The sequence below is a fragment of the Dendrobates tinctorius genome, unplaced genomic scaffold (assembly GCF_039654945.1).
Source record: "Dendrobates tinctorius isolate UK_male_01 unplaced genomic scaffold, ASM3965494v1 ptg000101l, whole genome shotgun sequence".
NCBI classification, from domain to species: domain Eukaryota; kingdom Metazoa; phylum Chordata; class Amphibia; order Anura; family Dendrobatidae; genus Dendrobates; species Dendrobates tinctorius.
In genome coordinates this window covers 1,252,379-1,267,210 of record NW_027361769.1, presented here as the reverse complement: position 1 = coordinate 1,267,210, position 14,832 = coordinate 1,252,379, and the positions used below count along the sequence as shown (strand labels likewise).

The 14,832-nt window shown below is 41.5% G+C and overlaps 1 protein-coding gene and 1 long non-coding RNA gene across 2 annotated transcripts in view; both read right to left on the bottom strand.

Annotated features, from left to right (window-relative positions):
• Positions 1–14,832, bottom strand: part of LOC141099676 (uncharacterized) — a 104,564-nt gene that overhangs the window by 76,721 nt on the left and 13,011 nt on the right. Inside the window, exons 4-5 of the mRNA XM_073587637.1 lie at positions 8,886–9,895; positions 2,321–2,421 (exon numbers count right to left, since the gene is read on the bottom strand). Coding sequence (XP_073443738.1) covers positions 2,321–2,421; positions 8,886–9,895 — 1,111 coding nt within the window. The remainder of the gene's footprint in view (positions 1–2,320; positions 2,422–8,885; positions 9,896–14,832) is intronic.
• Positions 248–2,111, bottom strand: LOC141099688 (uncharacterized). Its single transcript, XR_012234505.1, has 3 exons — positions 1,558–2,111; positions 969–1,083; positions 248–361 (listed from the first exon to the last, which is right to left on the bottom strand). It is a non-coding gene; the product is annotated as an uncharacterized lncRNA (long non-coding RNA).

The window sequence follows — 14,832 nt, the reverse complement described above, 5'->3', positions numbered from 1 at the left end:
AGTGAATCCTGCTTTGAGCAGGGGGTTGGACCAGATGGCCCAGGAGGTCCCTTCCAACTCTACGATTCTATGATTCTGGGTCAATTGAGTAATGGGTGCGATGATGTCTGAAAAGGTTTTAATGAACTGCCTGTAAAAATTGGCAAATCCAATGAATCGTTGAACCTCCTTCACAGACCTGGGAATTGGCCATTCTTAAATGGCTTGCGTCTTGCTCGCATCCATGCTGAGACTCTGAGAAATAACATACCCCAAAAATTGCATTTCCGTTTTGTGAAACTCACATTTCTCCAGTTTGATGTATAACTGATTTTGCCGTAAACGATCCAGAACCACGTGCTGCTGGTGCTCTTCTATATTGCTGGAAAAAATCAAAATGTCATCCAGATAAATCACAACAAAAATATTGAGTATATCCCTAAAAATATCCTTTGCCAGATGTTGGAATGTAGCTGGTGCATTGCGCAGGCCAAAAGACATAACAAGATACTCATAATGTCCATATCATGACCAAAAGGCTGTTTCCCACTCATTCCCGAGACGAATACATACTAAATTGTAAGCACCACGGAGATCTAATTTTGTGAAGATCTTGGCGTGTCGCACCCTCTCGAGTATTTCAGGAATTAGCGGAAGCGGATAAGAGTTCCTGATCGTAACTTTGTTAAGTTCACGGTAATCGATACATGGTCGAAGAGAACCGTCCTTCTTTTTGACAAAGAAGACTGGAGCACCTGCTGGGGAGGAAGATGGTTGTATAAATCCCTTCGCTAAATTTTCGTCAATATACTCTTTGAGAGCTTTCAATTCTGGCCCAGACAAGGGATAAATATTCCCAAATGGAATCACAGCACCGGGAAGTAGTTCCACAGGGCAATCGCATGGCCGATGTGGTGGCAATTTGTCTGCTTTCTTTTTATCGCGTACATCCGCAAAATCTTGATATTCAATTAGTAATTCTAACTCACCTGTGATGGCTGACCTCAGAAGTTAATTCTCCAGATGGTGTCTGTTTACTTGGAAACTGCAATTCTTTCATCCTCCAATCGATAGTTGGATTTTGCTGTTGTAACCATGGTAACCCTAGAATTATAGGAAAGTGAGGGGAGGAAATTAGCAAAAATGATATTTTTTCAGAATGACCCTCCCCCATACGAATCTTCAGAGGTGTTGTTTGAAAGTCTATTGGTCCGGACACCAACGGAGACCCATCCATGGTTTCCATTAACACCGGTGAACGTCTCTTCTGCGAGTGTATACCATGTTTTTTAGCGAATGCAATGTCCATGCAATTGCCGCTAGCCCCAGAATCAATCATGGCCTTACTAGTAATCCAACAAGATTGCACCCAGATCTCAATGGGAATAGTATAAAGTGTGTCCTTTCTGACCTCGCCTGAGATCGCCGTAGCAGTACTTATTGGAAATACTTCCCCACCCACAGGTGATGATGCTTCTGAACAAGAATCAGAGAAATCTGGGGTCTCGTCCAGCATCATTTCTCTGCAAGTATTTGACTGAGAGCAAACAGAAGATCGGAAAAGTCACATTCGATTACCGCAGCTGCGGACTTGCGATTTTTTTCCGGGACAGACCGAGATGTAGTGACCCGATCTTCTGCAGCAGAAACACAAATTTTCTCTGAAGCGATGTTCCTTGCGTGCGTCGATGTTACTCCTCCGAACCGCATCACTCATAGGTTCAGACTAAGCCGGAGAAGACGGCTTGTTTTAGGTTTCCCTGGAGGAAGATGGGAGGAATATGGGGTTATTATGATTGGCCTCCGCCCACCTCTCTTGCCGACGCTCCGTGAGACAAATATCTATCCGGATACAATGATTTATAAAGTCAGTTAAATTAGGAGGTGATTCACCCCGAGCCAGTTCATCTTTAAGGGTATGTGCACATATAGTTTTTTGTCTCTGCGGATTTTGTAGAGAAAAATCGCAGGAATTCCGCAGGACAAAGTGCTGCGGTTTTTCTGCGGTATATCTGCGGTTTATCTGCGGTTTTACACCTCATAATGGATGAGGTGTAAAACTGCAGCGTTTCTGCACCAAACAATTGACATGCTGCGTTTTGAAAACCGCAGCAAAACCGCGCGGAAAAAAACGCAGCATGTGCACAGCTTTTTTTTATTTCCACAGGAAATAAAGGTACTGTACAATGCAGCAGAATCTGCTGCATTTCTGCAGAGCCAAAAACGCTGCGGAAACGCAGCAGAAACCGCAAAGTGTGCACATACCCTAATAGTAGCAGACAAACCCCTCCTGAACACTGCATATTTTGCTGAGTCACACCATGTAGTGTCCAGCACCCACCTCCGAAATTCCATAGCATATTCCACCACAGGACGCTTTCCTTGACGAAGTGTTAATAATGCAGCTTCTGCCGTGACATTACGGTTGGGATCATCGAACATCTGACACATGGCAGCAATAAAGTCATTTAGAGAATTCAAACATGCATCATTGGTTTCAATCAGCGGATTTGCCCAGGCTAAAGCTTTGCTTGTCAGCAGCATTATCATGGTTAACACCTTGTCCCGTTCGGTTGCGAACTGAGCCGTATGTGCAGAAAAATACAATTGACACTGGTTCAGAAACCCACGGAATTTCTCTCTTTCTCTACCAAACCTGAATGGTGGGAGTTTGGGAAAAACCGGACCTGGAGCTGGAACAGGGGCTGGAACCGCAGCTGCGGCTGTAGTCTCCACATTTGAGAGGCTATAGCCTGGATAGAAGTATCAGCCACATTTACATTGTGATTAGTTTGGGACTAATGCCCCCAGCATGGTCTTAATCGCCTGAAGCTCTCCATGCAGTCCTGTGACAAATGAGCACAGCTTTTTCACCCGTGTCTCCATTGTATCTGACCCAGTGAGCTCCATCTTTGAGGCTTGTGTATTCTGTTATAATTTTATACTAAAGTTCTATGAAGCCCAACGACGTGGGTCAGAAATGAAGACAAACACAGTATATCACAGTTCAAGATGTAAATATCTATTGGTAGAGATATGAACTTCCGGATAACAGATGCAAACTGCAACGTTACAGATAAGCAGGCAATAAGACAGTCTTTAGAGTGGGCAGATATAGTAGTACAGACCGAGGGTGCGAGTATGAGTACAGCAATGCAGGCTCCTAATGGAGGGCAGACCGTAGCCGGGGTGGGTGCAGAGCCGGAGGAAAGCAACAGAGCCCTTTCATGGTACGTAGATCAAAGCAGACTAGAAGAAGCAAGCAGGTTCCAGGTCCTTCCAGCTTGGCAGCAAGTAAGGTACAAGATACTCAAGCAAGGCATAGTGTGCAAAGTTCCCTTATATATACAGTAGACAGGAAAACAAGGAGTATCAGACAGGAAACAAGATGGCCCCGGTGAAGCCAGCAACTCCATTTTGGTTGAGGGCAGTATCCAACTGAACTAAGGGCAAGAGCAGACACAACAGGTACACAGTCCCAGTCCTTACACCCATATAATATTCTAACCTTGAATTTATTCTATAAATCTCCCATATAATATTCTCACCTTGACTTTATCCTATAAAACTCCCATATAATATTCTCACCTTGAATTTATCCTATAAAACTCCCATATAATATTCTCTTCTTGAATTTATTCTATAAAACTCCCATATAATATTCTCACCTTGAATTTATTCTATAAAACTCCCATATAATATTCTCACCTTGAATTTATCCTATAAAACTCCCATATAATATTCTCACCTAGAATTTATCCTATAAAACTCCCATATAATATTCTCACCTTGAATTTATCCTATAAAACTCCCATATAATATTCTCACCTTGAATTTATCCTATAAAACTCCCATATAATATTCTCACCTTGAATTTATCCTATAAAACTCCCATATAATATTCTCACCTTGAATTTATCCTATAAAACTCCCATATAATATTCTCACCTTGAATTTATTCTATAAAACTCCCATATAATATTCTCACCTAGAATTTATCCTATAAAACTCCCATATAATATTCTCACCTTGAATTTATCCTATAAAACTCCCATATAATATTCTCACCTTGAATTTATCCTATAAAACTCCCATATAATATTCTCACCTAGAATTTATTCTATAAAACTCCCATATAATATTCTCACCTAGAATTTATCCTATAAAACTCCCATATAATATTCTCACCTTGAATTTATCCTATAAAACTCCCATATAATATTCTCACCTTGAATTTATCCTATAAAACTCCCATATAATATTCTCACCTTGAATTTATTCTATAAAACTCCCATATAATATTCTCTCCTTGAATTTATCCTATAAAACTCCCATATAATATTCTCACCTTGAATTTATCCTATAAAACTCCCATATAATATTCTCACCTAGAATTTATCCTATAAAACTCCCATATAATATTCTCACCTTGAATTTATCCTATAAAACTCCCATATAATATTCTCACCTTGAATTTATCCTATAAAACTCCCATATAATATTCTCACCTTGAATTTATCCTATAAAACTCCCATATAATATTCTCACCTTGAATTTATCCTATAAAACTCCCATATAATATTCTCACCTTGAATTTATTCTATAAAACTCCCATATAATATTCTCACCTTGAATTTATCCTATAAAACTCCCATATAATATTCCATCCTTGAATTTATCCTATAAAACTCCCATATAATATTCTCACCTTGAATTTATCCTATAAAACTCCCATATAATATTCTCACCTTGAATTTATTCTATAAAACTCCCATATAATATTCTCACCTTGAATTTATCCTATAAAACTCCCATATAATATTCCATCCTTGAATTTATCCTATAAAACTCCCATATAATATTCTCACCTTGAATTTATCCTATAAAACTCCCATATAATATTCTCACCTTGAATTTATCCTATAAAACTCCCATATAATATTCTCACCTTGAATTTATCCTATAAATCTCCCATATAATATTCTCACCTTGAATTTATCCTATAAAACTCCCGTATAATATTCTCACCTTGAATTTATCCTATAAAACTCCCATATAATATTCCATCCTTGAATTTATTCTATAAAACTCCCATATAATATTCTCACCTTGAATTTATCCTATAAAACTCCCATATAATATTCCATCCTTGAACACACGCCGCGTGCATCATGCTTTTGTACAATCTGTGAATAATATATATAGGTTCTCCTCATCTGAGTTATTTTTCATTGTCAACAACATACGATTTTCCTGTAATTCATTTCTCGCACTCTCTGTATAATAATGACTTTTCCCTGTGTGGGATTTTTGATAAAAAGGTTGACAACTAGTTGGACAACCCCTTCTCATTCCTCATGTTTGGTCTTGTTAAAATAAAAACACTTACACAAACCTCCCATGCTGGCTCCGTTTCAGTGGTGTCGGCACTTGTGTTCTTCTGTCTCTTTTGAGGTTTTTACATCATGTGAGCCCTGTGCCCAATCAGCGCTGACGTCACTGTCCCCACCTTTGGACAAATCAAGCATCATGAGGCCGCCAGAGAGCAGCCGCAGCCCTGGCTTCATGTTGATGTCCAATACGTCCGAAGGCAGGAACAGTGAAGCTGCCGGTGATTGGGTGCAGGGCTCGTGTGATGTGAGAACCTCACATAAGCCCCAGGACAGTGAGTCTCAACACCACTGAAGTGGAGCTGGCACGCCAGCGGAGTATGAGTGTTTTTATTTTAATGAGGCCAAACATGAGGAATGAGTTCACTGAGAAAAACAAATATATATATATATATATATATATATATACCGTATTTTTTGGACTATAAGACACACCTAGGCTTTAGAGCAAGAAATTAGGAAAAAAAATTGAAGCAAAAAATGTAGTCAATTCTGTACTTAATATCCCCTATCCTGGTATGCATGGCCCCCTCATCCCTACCCTGGTATGCATGGCCCCCTCATCACTACCCTGGTATGCATGGCCCCCTCATCCCTACCCTGGTATGCATGGCCCCCTCATCCCTACCCTTGTATGCATGGCCCCCTCATCCCTACCCTGGTATGCATGAATCCCTCATCCCTCCCTGTTGTGAATTCACTTTCTGGCCTACCTCTGATTACTAGTGAAGGTAGTGGAGCTGGTTCTCTTTCCGGGCTCCCTCTGGTGGCTACTGGAAGTAATGGAGCTGTACTAATTAACAGTGGCCTGCCACCTGATGATGAGGAGGATGACTGGATATCTGTAATTTCTGACTGGATTTAAGACAGCTGACTCCCTCTATCCCTGCTGGTGACTTTTTCCTGCCTCCTGAGGTCTTAGTTTCCAGCTCAGTCCCTGCATGCTCAGCTAAGTGCTCTTTTGCTATTGTTCACATTTGATTTGGTTTTGTCTATTTTAGGTTTGTGTGGTCAGCCAGCCCCGGTGGGGGCTGTGCTGAATTTCCATCCTTATGTTACTGTTTGTGCCAGTTTGTTTTTGTCCCTTATTAGATTGTCCTCTTTTTGCTCTGCTTTCAGAATATACCAGAGTGCTGATATAGTGGGCGAAGTCTAGTGACTTCAGTATTTTTCTATCAGACGTGTTGGGCATTTTTTGCAGGGTTTTTTGCATGATTGCAGACAGAGTCCTTTCCTGTCCTGTCTAGTTAGTGTGGGCCCCATCGTTTGCTCAGTCTATTTTCCTACCTGCGTTTGTGTTTTCATCTTGTCTCACCGACAATATATGTTTGGGGGCTATCTATTCCTTTGGGGTCTGCTCTGGGACAGTTTAGATTTCCCCTTTCTTGCTTTAGGCTTATTTAGTTCTCCGGCTGTGTCAAGGCGTCTAGTATCATCGTAGGTACGCTCCACGGCTACTGCTAGTTGTGTGGATAGGATCAGGGGGGTCTGCAATCCGCTTAGTTACCAACCTCTCTGGTTTTCTGTGGCTTGGTCTTGCTTTCCTCCTCGGTGACCCAATCACAACACCTACCCTGGTATGCATGGCTCTCTCATCCTTATCCTGGCATGCATGGATCCCTCATCCCTACCCTGGTATGCATGGATCCCTCATCCCTATCCTGGTATGCATGGCCCCCTCATCCCTATCCTGGTATTCATGGATCCCTTATCCCTACCCTGGAATGCATGCCCCCTCATCCCTACCCGTTATGCATGGCTCCCTCATCCCTACCCTGGTATGCGTGACCCCCTAATCTCTATCCTGGTATGCATGGCCCCCTCATCCCTATCCTGGTATGCATGGCTCCTCATCCCTACCCTGGTATGCATGGCCCATCAACCCTATCCTGGTATGCATGGCCCTTGATCCTTATCCTGGTATGCATGGCCCTTCATCCCTATCCTGGCAGGAATTATCACTCTCATCCCTATACTAGTATGCATGGCCCCATCCCTACCTGGTATACAGGGCCCCCATCTTATCCTGGTATGCAGGGCCCCATCCCTATTCTGGTATGATTGACCCCCATCTCAGTCCTGATATGCATGGCGCAATCCTTATAATTGGCCACCACCCCCATCCTGGTATGCATGGCCCCATCAGAAAACATTAAAAAAAAAAAAAACACAAAATATTACACTTACCTACAGGCGCTCCCTCGCAGCGTCTGCTCCGGTGCCAGCAACTGCTTTATGCTTGTAAGCAGCACATGGCAGGGACGACATGCATTGCTCACAAGCAGAGCACAGCTGCCGGAGTACTCGCTGGGACTGTGCGCACAGAGAGCAGTGAGCATTCATTCCTCTTCAGTAGCGCGCAGTGTCAGCCACTGGCTTCCTGCTGCTACCGGTGGTCACGTGTGCCACTGCTTAAGAGAAATGAATATTCATTGGATTCATTCATTCATCAGAAGACTATTTATTATTGATCAATATTTAAGTGGGACTAGACGAAGAAAACCCTAAAATCATGTATCATGTTAACCGAAACAATCAGAAAACTAGCCACATATTGGCCGATCCCAGACCTCAAACTATATACTGTGTAAGTTTATAAGCCCCTCCAGTGTCAGGAATAGATAGTATGTGACAATACCGTATATACCACTCAGGGAACACTTACCTTTCAGAGATAATTTCCATATTCATACTAAATAATGGCACAGATCTCCCAGACATTATGATTGCACATATCCCTAGTCTTTACAACGATATTGCACTCATTCCCTGACAGACAGCAGCATGGCCATTAGTTAGAAGCTGCTAATGATCTTTGGAGCAGGTAAGTTTTCCCTGAGTGGTACATATTGGGCCGTCTGAAGACTGAGTTTAGTCTAGGACAATTTGTCTGCACTACTAATTATCAGCAGTTACATTACCAAACTAGGGCAGTCCCTATAGGAGAAAACACAAGAATTATACTGTATTGTCACATACTATCTATTCCTGACACTGGAGGGGCTTATATACTTATGAAGTATATAGTTTGAGGTCTGGGATCTGCCAATATGTGGCTAGTTTTCTGACTGCTTCGGATAACATGATTTTAGTTTTTTTTGGCCAGATTCTCGCTTGAATATAGGTCAATATTAAAGAGTCTCCTGATGAGTCGCCTTTGGTGAGGACGGTGAAACCCGTAGAAATGAGAGGCTTGGAGAGCGAGTGTTTATACGTCACCTCACCCTATATACTGAACTGTGGGGCACATGATTTATTTATTAGTCACCTACTGTCTTACCTTCAGGGGGTGAATTATGGGTATAGTTTTACATTTGGAATTAATAAAGTTTAGTTTTATCCTTTTGTCAGCAAACATGAGGAATGACAAGAGACAACCCATTTAAGAAGATTCAATTTTGGTTTAAACTATTCGAACATTATAAATATAAAAAAAGGCTTCTCCCCTATGTGACATCTCTGATATTTATTAACACTTGATATCCAAGTAAAATATTTCCCACATTAAGAAAATAAAAAAGGCTTCTCCTCTGTGTGACTGCTCTGATGTCTAACAAGAAGCGCTTTCTGGTTAAAACATTTCCCACATTCTGAACAGGAAAAAGGCTTCTCCCCTGTGTGAGTTCTCTGATGTCTAACAAGAGGCGCTTTCTGGTTAAAACATTTCCCACATTCTGAACAGGAAAAAGGCTTCTCCCCTGTGTGAGTTCTCTGGTGATTAACCAAATTTGATTTATGGTTAAAACATTTCCCACATTCTGAACATGAAAAAGGTTTCTTCCCTGTGTGGGTTATTTGGTGTTGCTTAAGAGTCCCTTTACGGTTAAAACATTTCCCACATTCTGAACATGAAAAAGGCTTCTCCCCTGTGTGAGTTCTCTGATGTCTAACAAGAAGCGCTTTCTGGTTAAAACATTTCCAACATTCTGAACATGAAAAAGGCTTCTCCCCTGTGTGAGTTCTCTGGTGATTAACCAAATATAATTTCTGGTTAAAACATTTCTCACATTCTGAACATGAAAAAGCCTTCTTCCCTATGTGGGTTATTTGATGTTGCTCAAGAGTCCCTTTATGGTTAAAACATTTCTCACATTCTGAACATGAAAAAGGCTTCTCCCCTGTGTGGGTTCTTTGGTGTTGCTCAAGATTCCCTTTACGGTTAAAACATTTCCCACATTCTGAACATGAAAAAGGCTTCTCCCCTGTGTGGGTTCTTTGGTGTAGCGTAAGATTCCCTTTATGGTAAAAACATTTCCCACATTCTGAACAGGAAAATTCCTCCATTGCTTTAGGAGCAGTTTGTATTTTAATGCCTCTTTTGTGAGTTTGATTTTCCTTAGTAGTCAGTAATGAATCAGAAGATGGGACCTGTTTCATAGGATCAGATGACAGATCTTTGCTGTGAATGGACGATGATATATCTGGAGTAATGGCATTCACTTCAGTTGTATCTTGTAGGATTTCAAGATCATCAGATTTAACAATTGAAGATGTCAGCTGTCCCTCTGATCTCCTGATACAGTCATCTGCTAAGATAAAAAACAATTATTATTTTGTATTAAAATATCCTTGAGTTTTATATTTTTGAACACTTCTACTTAAACTGTCCATAAAAATGGCAAGCTATGTAAAAACTTTAATCATTTACCAAGACAATGACAGTTCACAGTCTAATAGAAAACCTTGTTGGATGAGCCAGTAGTGTGCGGTGTTCAACTGTTTGTTCATTCTGCCTCCCAAATATCGAATAAAAAAGAAACCAATCAATGTTATGTAGGTGAAAATAATACCAATTCTCATCTCACAAAAAACAAGTCCCCACTCAGGTCCATCATCTGTCAATGGAAAAACAGAGGTTCCCACACTATTAGTGGCTCAAAGGCTGCTGAAAAGCAACAAGGTTTCTATAAACCAATCCAGCAAAATCCGCTCTCACTTCGGAGTCTTGCAGTGTGCGCAATCAACATTTAGGATCCCTGTATTTAGCAATATTATAGAGAGAAGAACCCACTTAATTTGCGGTGTCTCCTGGAGCACAATCTGGGCACTATGTGCTGGGTAATAAAATGGCAGATGTGTAATTTTCACTCTCCAACATCCACTGCGTGTTAATTTCTGGAAAGTGAATGTGGAGTCAAAATATTCACTCCTCCTACACATGTGGTCTAAATTGTTGTTACCCCTCGTTTAATGACAGAAAAACCCACAATGGTCACAGAAATAACTTGAATCTGATGAATGTAATAATAAATAAAAAATCTATGAAAATGAAGAAACGAAAGTCAGACATTGCTTTCCAACCAGGCTTCCACAGAATTAAAAAAATATAAACCTCATGAAATAGGCCTGGACAGAAATTATGGTACCCTTAACTTAACCGCTTCATGACTGCCAACGGTAGATAAACGTCTGCGCTAGCAGGGCTTTGTGCAATGCCGACGTTTGTCTATGGTCAGTGGTTTTGTGCTCATCAGGACCCCAACGTACCTTGTAACGAGGGGATTCCGCGGCACAATGCTTCCTGTGACCCCCGACCTATTGAGACCTGATTGCTTCAGGACCTGATGACGTCAGCGTCACACCAGCCAATGAGACAAGTCACTAGGAAAGTTTGTTGTAGCAGTGAACTTTCCCGGGTGATCTGCCTCATAAAACCGCTGTTTCTCCTCAGATCTCCTGTCAGAGAGAGATTAGAGGAGAAACAGTGTTACAAGTGCTGCTGACAGGTAAGGCTGGTTAGGGTTAGTGCTATAGTTAGGGTCAGTGTAGGGGCTAAAGTTAGAGTTTACTGCTAGGCTAAAGTTAGAGTTACTGTTAGGCTAAAGTAAGGGTTACTATTAGGGTTAGGGTTGGGGTTAAAGTTAGGGTTACTGTTAGGGTTAATGTAGGGGCTAAAGTTAGGGTTACTGTTAGGCTAAAGTTAGGGTTGCTGTTAGGGTTACTGTTAGGCTAAAGTTAGGGTTACTGTTAGGGTTAGGGTTACTGTTAGGCTAAAGTTAGGGTTGCTGTTAGGGTTACTGTTAGGCTAAAGTTAGGGTTATGGTTACTGTTAGGCTGAAGTTAGGGTTACTGTTAAGCTAAAGTTAGGGTTTATTCTAAAGTTAGGGTTAGGCTAAAGAATTAGGCTTTTCTCAATTGTCTCCCCAATAATTTGGTCACGTCAGTCAGTCACTACACAGTTTTCTTTTTCCGGAAAAAAAAATAAAAAGGAATAAAATGGCCCGTCAGTATTATAGTGCAGAGGAGGCTTATGCACTTTTATGTTCTGACAGCGAAGAAAGTGCAGTGTCAGATGGTGATGTGGATTTCGAGGGCTTTAGTAGCAGCGACAGTGATGACTCAGAAATAAGCAATTCATCAGCCAGAATCCACGATCTTATTATGCTAGGTCAAATTTATGGAACCAACTAATATCCTAGAAATGAAAAATTTTTTAGAACTTACATTCCCTATGGGGAAAGCAAGCATTCGGTCCTATCGCCCTGTTCAAGCCACCCCTATGTTTTCTGCTGTTCTTCCTAGGACCCGTTATGAAATGCTCATGAGATTTTGGCATTTTAATGACAATAGTCAATGCCTGCCCAGAGATGCCCCAGAACATGACAGACTATTCAAAATCAGACCCATCATCACAGACATGACAGAAAAGTTCTTGTTCTTAAAGCTCTACACCCCAACAGAAAACATTTCCATTGATGAGTCCCTTGTAAAATTCTAAGGAAGACTGCACCTCAAGCAATTTATTCCTTCTAAGAGGGCAAGGTTCAGAATAAAGCTCTATAAAATGTGCGAGAGTTCAACTGGATACACATCAGCTTTTCACATTTATGAGGGGAAAGAGAGCCAACTAAACCCACCAGGAGGCCCTACTTATCTGGGAACATCTAGAAAAATCATTTGGGAGCTAATAACTCCATTTTTACAAAAAGGCTACAATCTGTATGTTGACAACTACTACACCAGCATACCTCTATTTAAAAGTCTGGTTGAACATAACATAGGGGCTTGTGGGACCATTTGCAAAAACCGTCAGGGGTTTCCACAATCATTGGCCAACAAAAAGTTCCGAAAGGGGCAGTCAGGGACTTTACGTAATGGAGAGCTGCTTGTCCTTAAGTATAAGGATAAAAAAGATATTTTTATCCTGCGCTCGATCCACACAGATGCCACAAGGGCCACTGCAGACCAACAGGGATCCACTACTCCAAAACCTGTGTCTGTCATTGACTACAACAAATATATGGGGGTGTGGACCTTGCAGATCAGGTTCTACAGCCATACCAGGTGTAACGGGGTCTACCAAGCTGGAGTACCTCTTTCAGTACCACCCCGTGTTTTCAGAGGTCCGCTCTGCGTTGGCTGGAGTCTGAATGAATGGCGCTGGCTGGAATTCCTCTGAGTGCATGGGCGCATATAAAAGATCACTGCTTCTCCATATATTTCCAGTCTGACAACACTTTACTCACAGGACACAGAATATATCACACAGATACAGAGGGCCGGCCAATAGACAAGCGTCAGGCCAGACATGCATTACAAAATCCGCAGGTGGCCGGAGCCTGCGGATATTTACTGTGTAAATTACAAAGGTGGGGGGAGGGCGGACACTGCTGATACATTAGGGACATGCATCTCACATGGAACCTATTATATATACATATAACTGCACAACATATTCTGGGTGCTGAGTGGTTCTGTAACACCAGTTATCAAGAAAATCATATATCTGGTATAAAAAGTTAGTAATTTAGTTGTTTCAGGTGGCCAAGTATAATTCTTTTGTCTTATACAAAAAAGCAGGAAATGCAGATACTTTCCTTGATTATCAGGAAAAGGTCACTGAAAATCTTCTTTGAAAATTTTGTCCCCGCCAATCCTTTAGAATCTGAAGATGTCAGAAGACTCACTGAGCGACATTTTATTGCACTCATCCCAGTAACTGAAACAAGAAAGAACCCCCAGAGAAGATGTCGTGTATGTTCCTAGAGAGGAATGAGGCATGATACCCGCTATTATTACCCACAATGCCCATCACTGCCAGCCTTATGCCTCCATGACGGCTTTACAATCTTCCACACAGAACCACGTTTTTGAACTGTTTTGACAATCAAGCATTTGGATTGTTTAGTGACAGACACATGTGAGTAGAGCTGACTTAACAATTTCCGGGGGTAGGTGGGGGGAGGTCTCCAGAGACACAAGCTGGGCACAATATATTGGGCACTACAATGACATTTTTGCAATTTTTGCTTGAAACTTCCACTACGAGTTTCTGGAAATCATCCATGTAGTGAAAATGGTCACTATATCCATAGACGAATTCACAGAGTGGTGTCATTACGAAAATGGGGTCACTTGAGGGAGGATTCTGTTGTTCTGGCACTTAGCAGCTCTCCAAAGTGCCATAACGGCAGAATCCCTCCTGAAGTGACCCCAATTTTGGAAATGACACCCCTCTGCGAATTCATCTATGGGTGTAGTGACCATTTACCTATCTACCTATTTTCCAATGTAAAATCTGGAGATAAAACATTTTAGTGGTAAAAATATAATTGTTTTTTCTTCACTGCCCAATGGTATAATTTTCTATGGAACAGCAGTGGTGTCAGTATGCTCACTACACTAGAGTTCGTTCAGGGAAGTATTTGGTAAAATGCAGTCACTTTTGGGGGCTTATGCTGTTCTGGCACCTCAGGGGCTCTGACAATGTAACATGTCACCCACAAACAATTCCAGCATTCCAGCAAAATCTGCACTTCAATATAGCGCTCCTTCTCTTCCGAGCTCTGCCATGCGCATAAACAGTGGTTTACCCCCACATATGGGGTGTCAGAATACTCAGGACAAATTGCACAACAACTTTTGGAGTCCAATTTCTCCTGTTACCCTTTGGAAAAAAAAAATGGAGGGCGAAAAGATCTTTTTTTTTTTTTTGGGAAAAAATATGATTTTTTGTTTTCACGTTTCTACGTAATTAACTTCTGTGAAGCACTTGGGGGTTCAAAAAGCCCACTACACATCTAGATAAGTTGGGGGTCTAGTCTCCAAAATGTGGTCACTTATTGGGGGTTTCCACTGTTTAGGCACATCAGGGGCTCTCCAAACGCAACATTGCATCTGCTAATTATTACAGCATATTTTACATTCAAAAAATCAAATGGCGCGCCTTCCCTTCCGAGCCCTGCCATGCACCCTAACAGTAGTTATCCCCACATATGGGGTATCGGCATGCTCAGGAGAAATTGCAAAACAAAATGTATAGTCCATTTTCTCCTGTTACCCTAGCGAAAGTAAAAAAAATTAGGTCTAAATGAAAATTTTTGTGAAAGAAACACCAAGGTTACTTACCGGTAGCCGTTTTTTCCGGAGCCCATGACGGCACACATGAGAGAGGGGATCCGCCCAGTCAGGACAGGAACCCTACTGAAGATAAAAGGGCGGTACCTCTCCCTCGCTTCAGTTG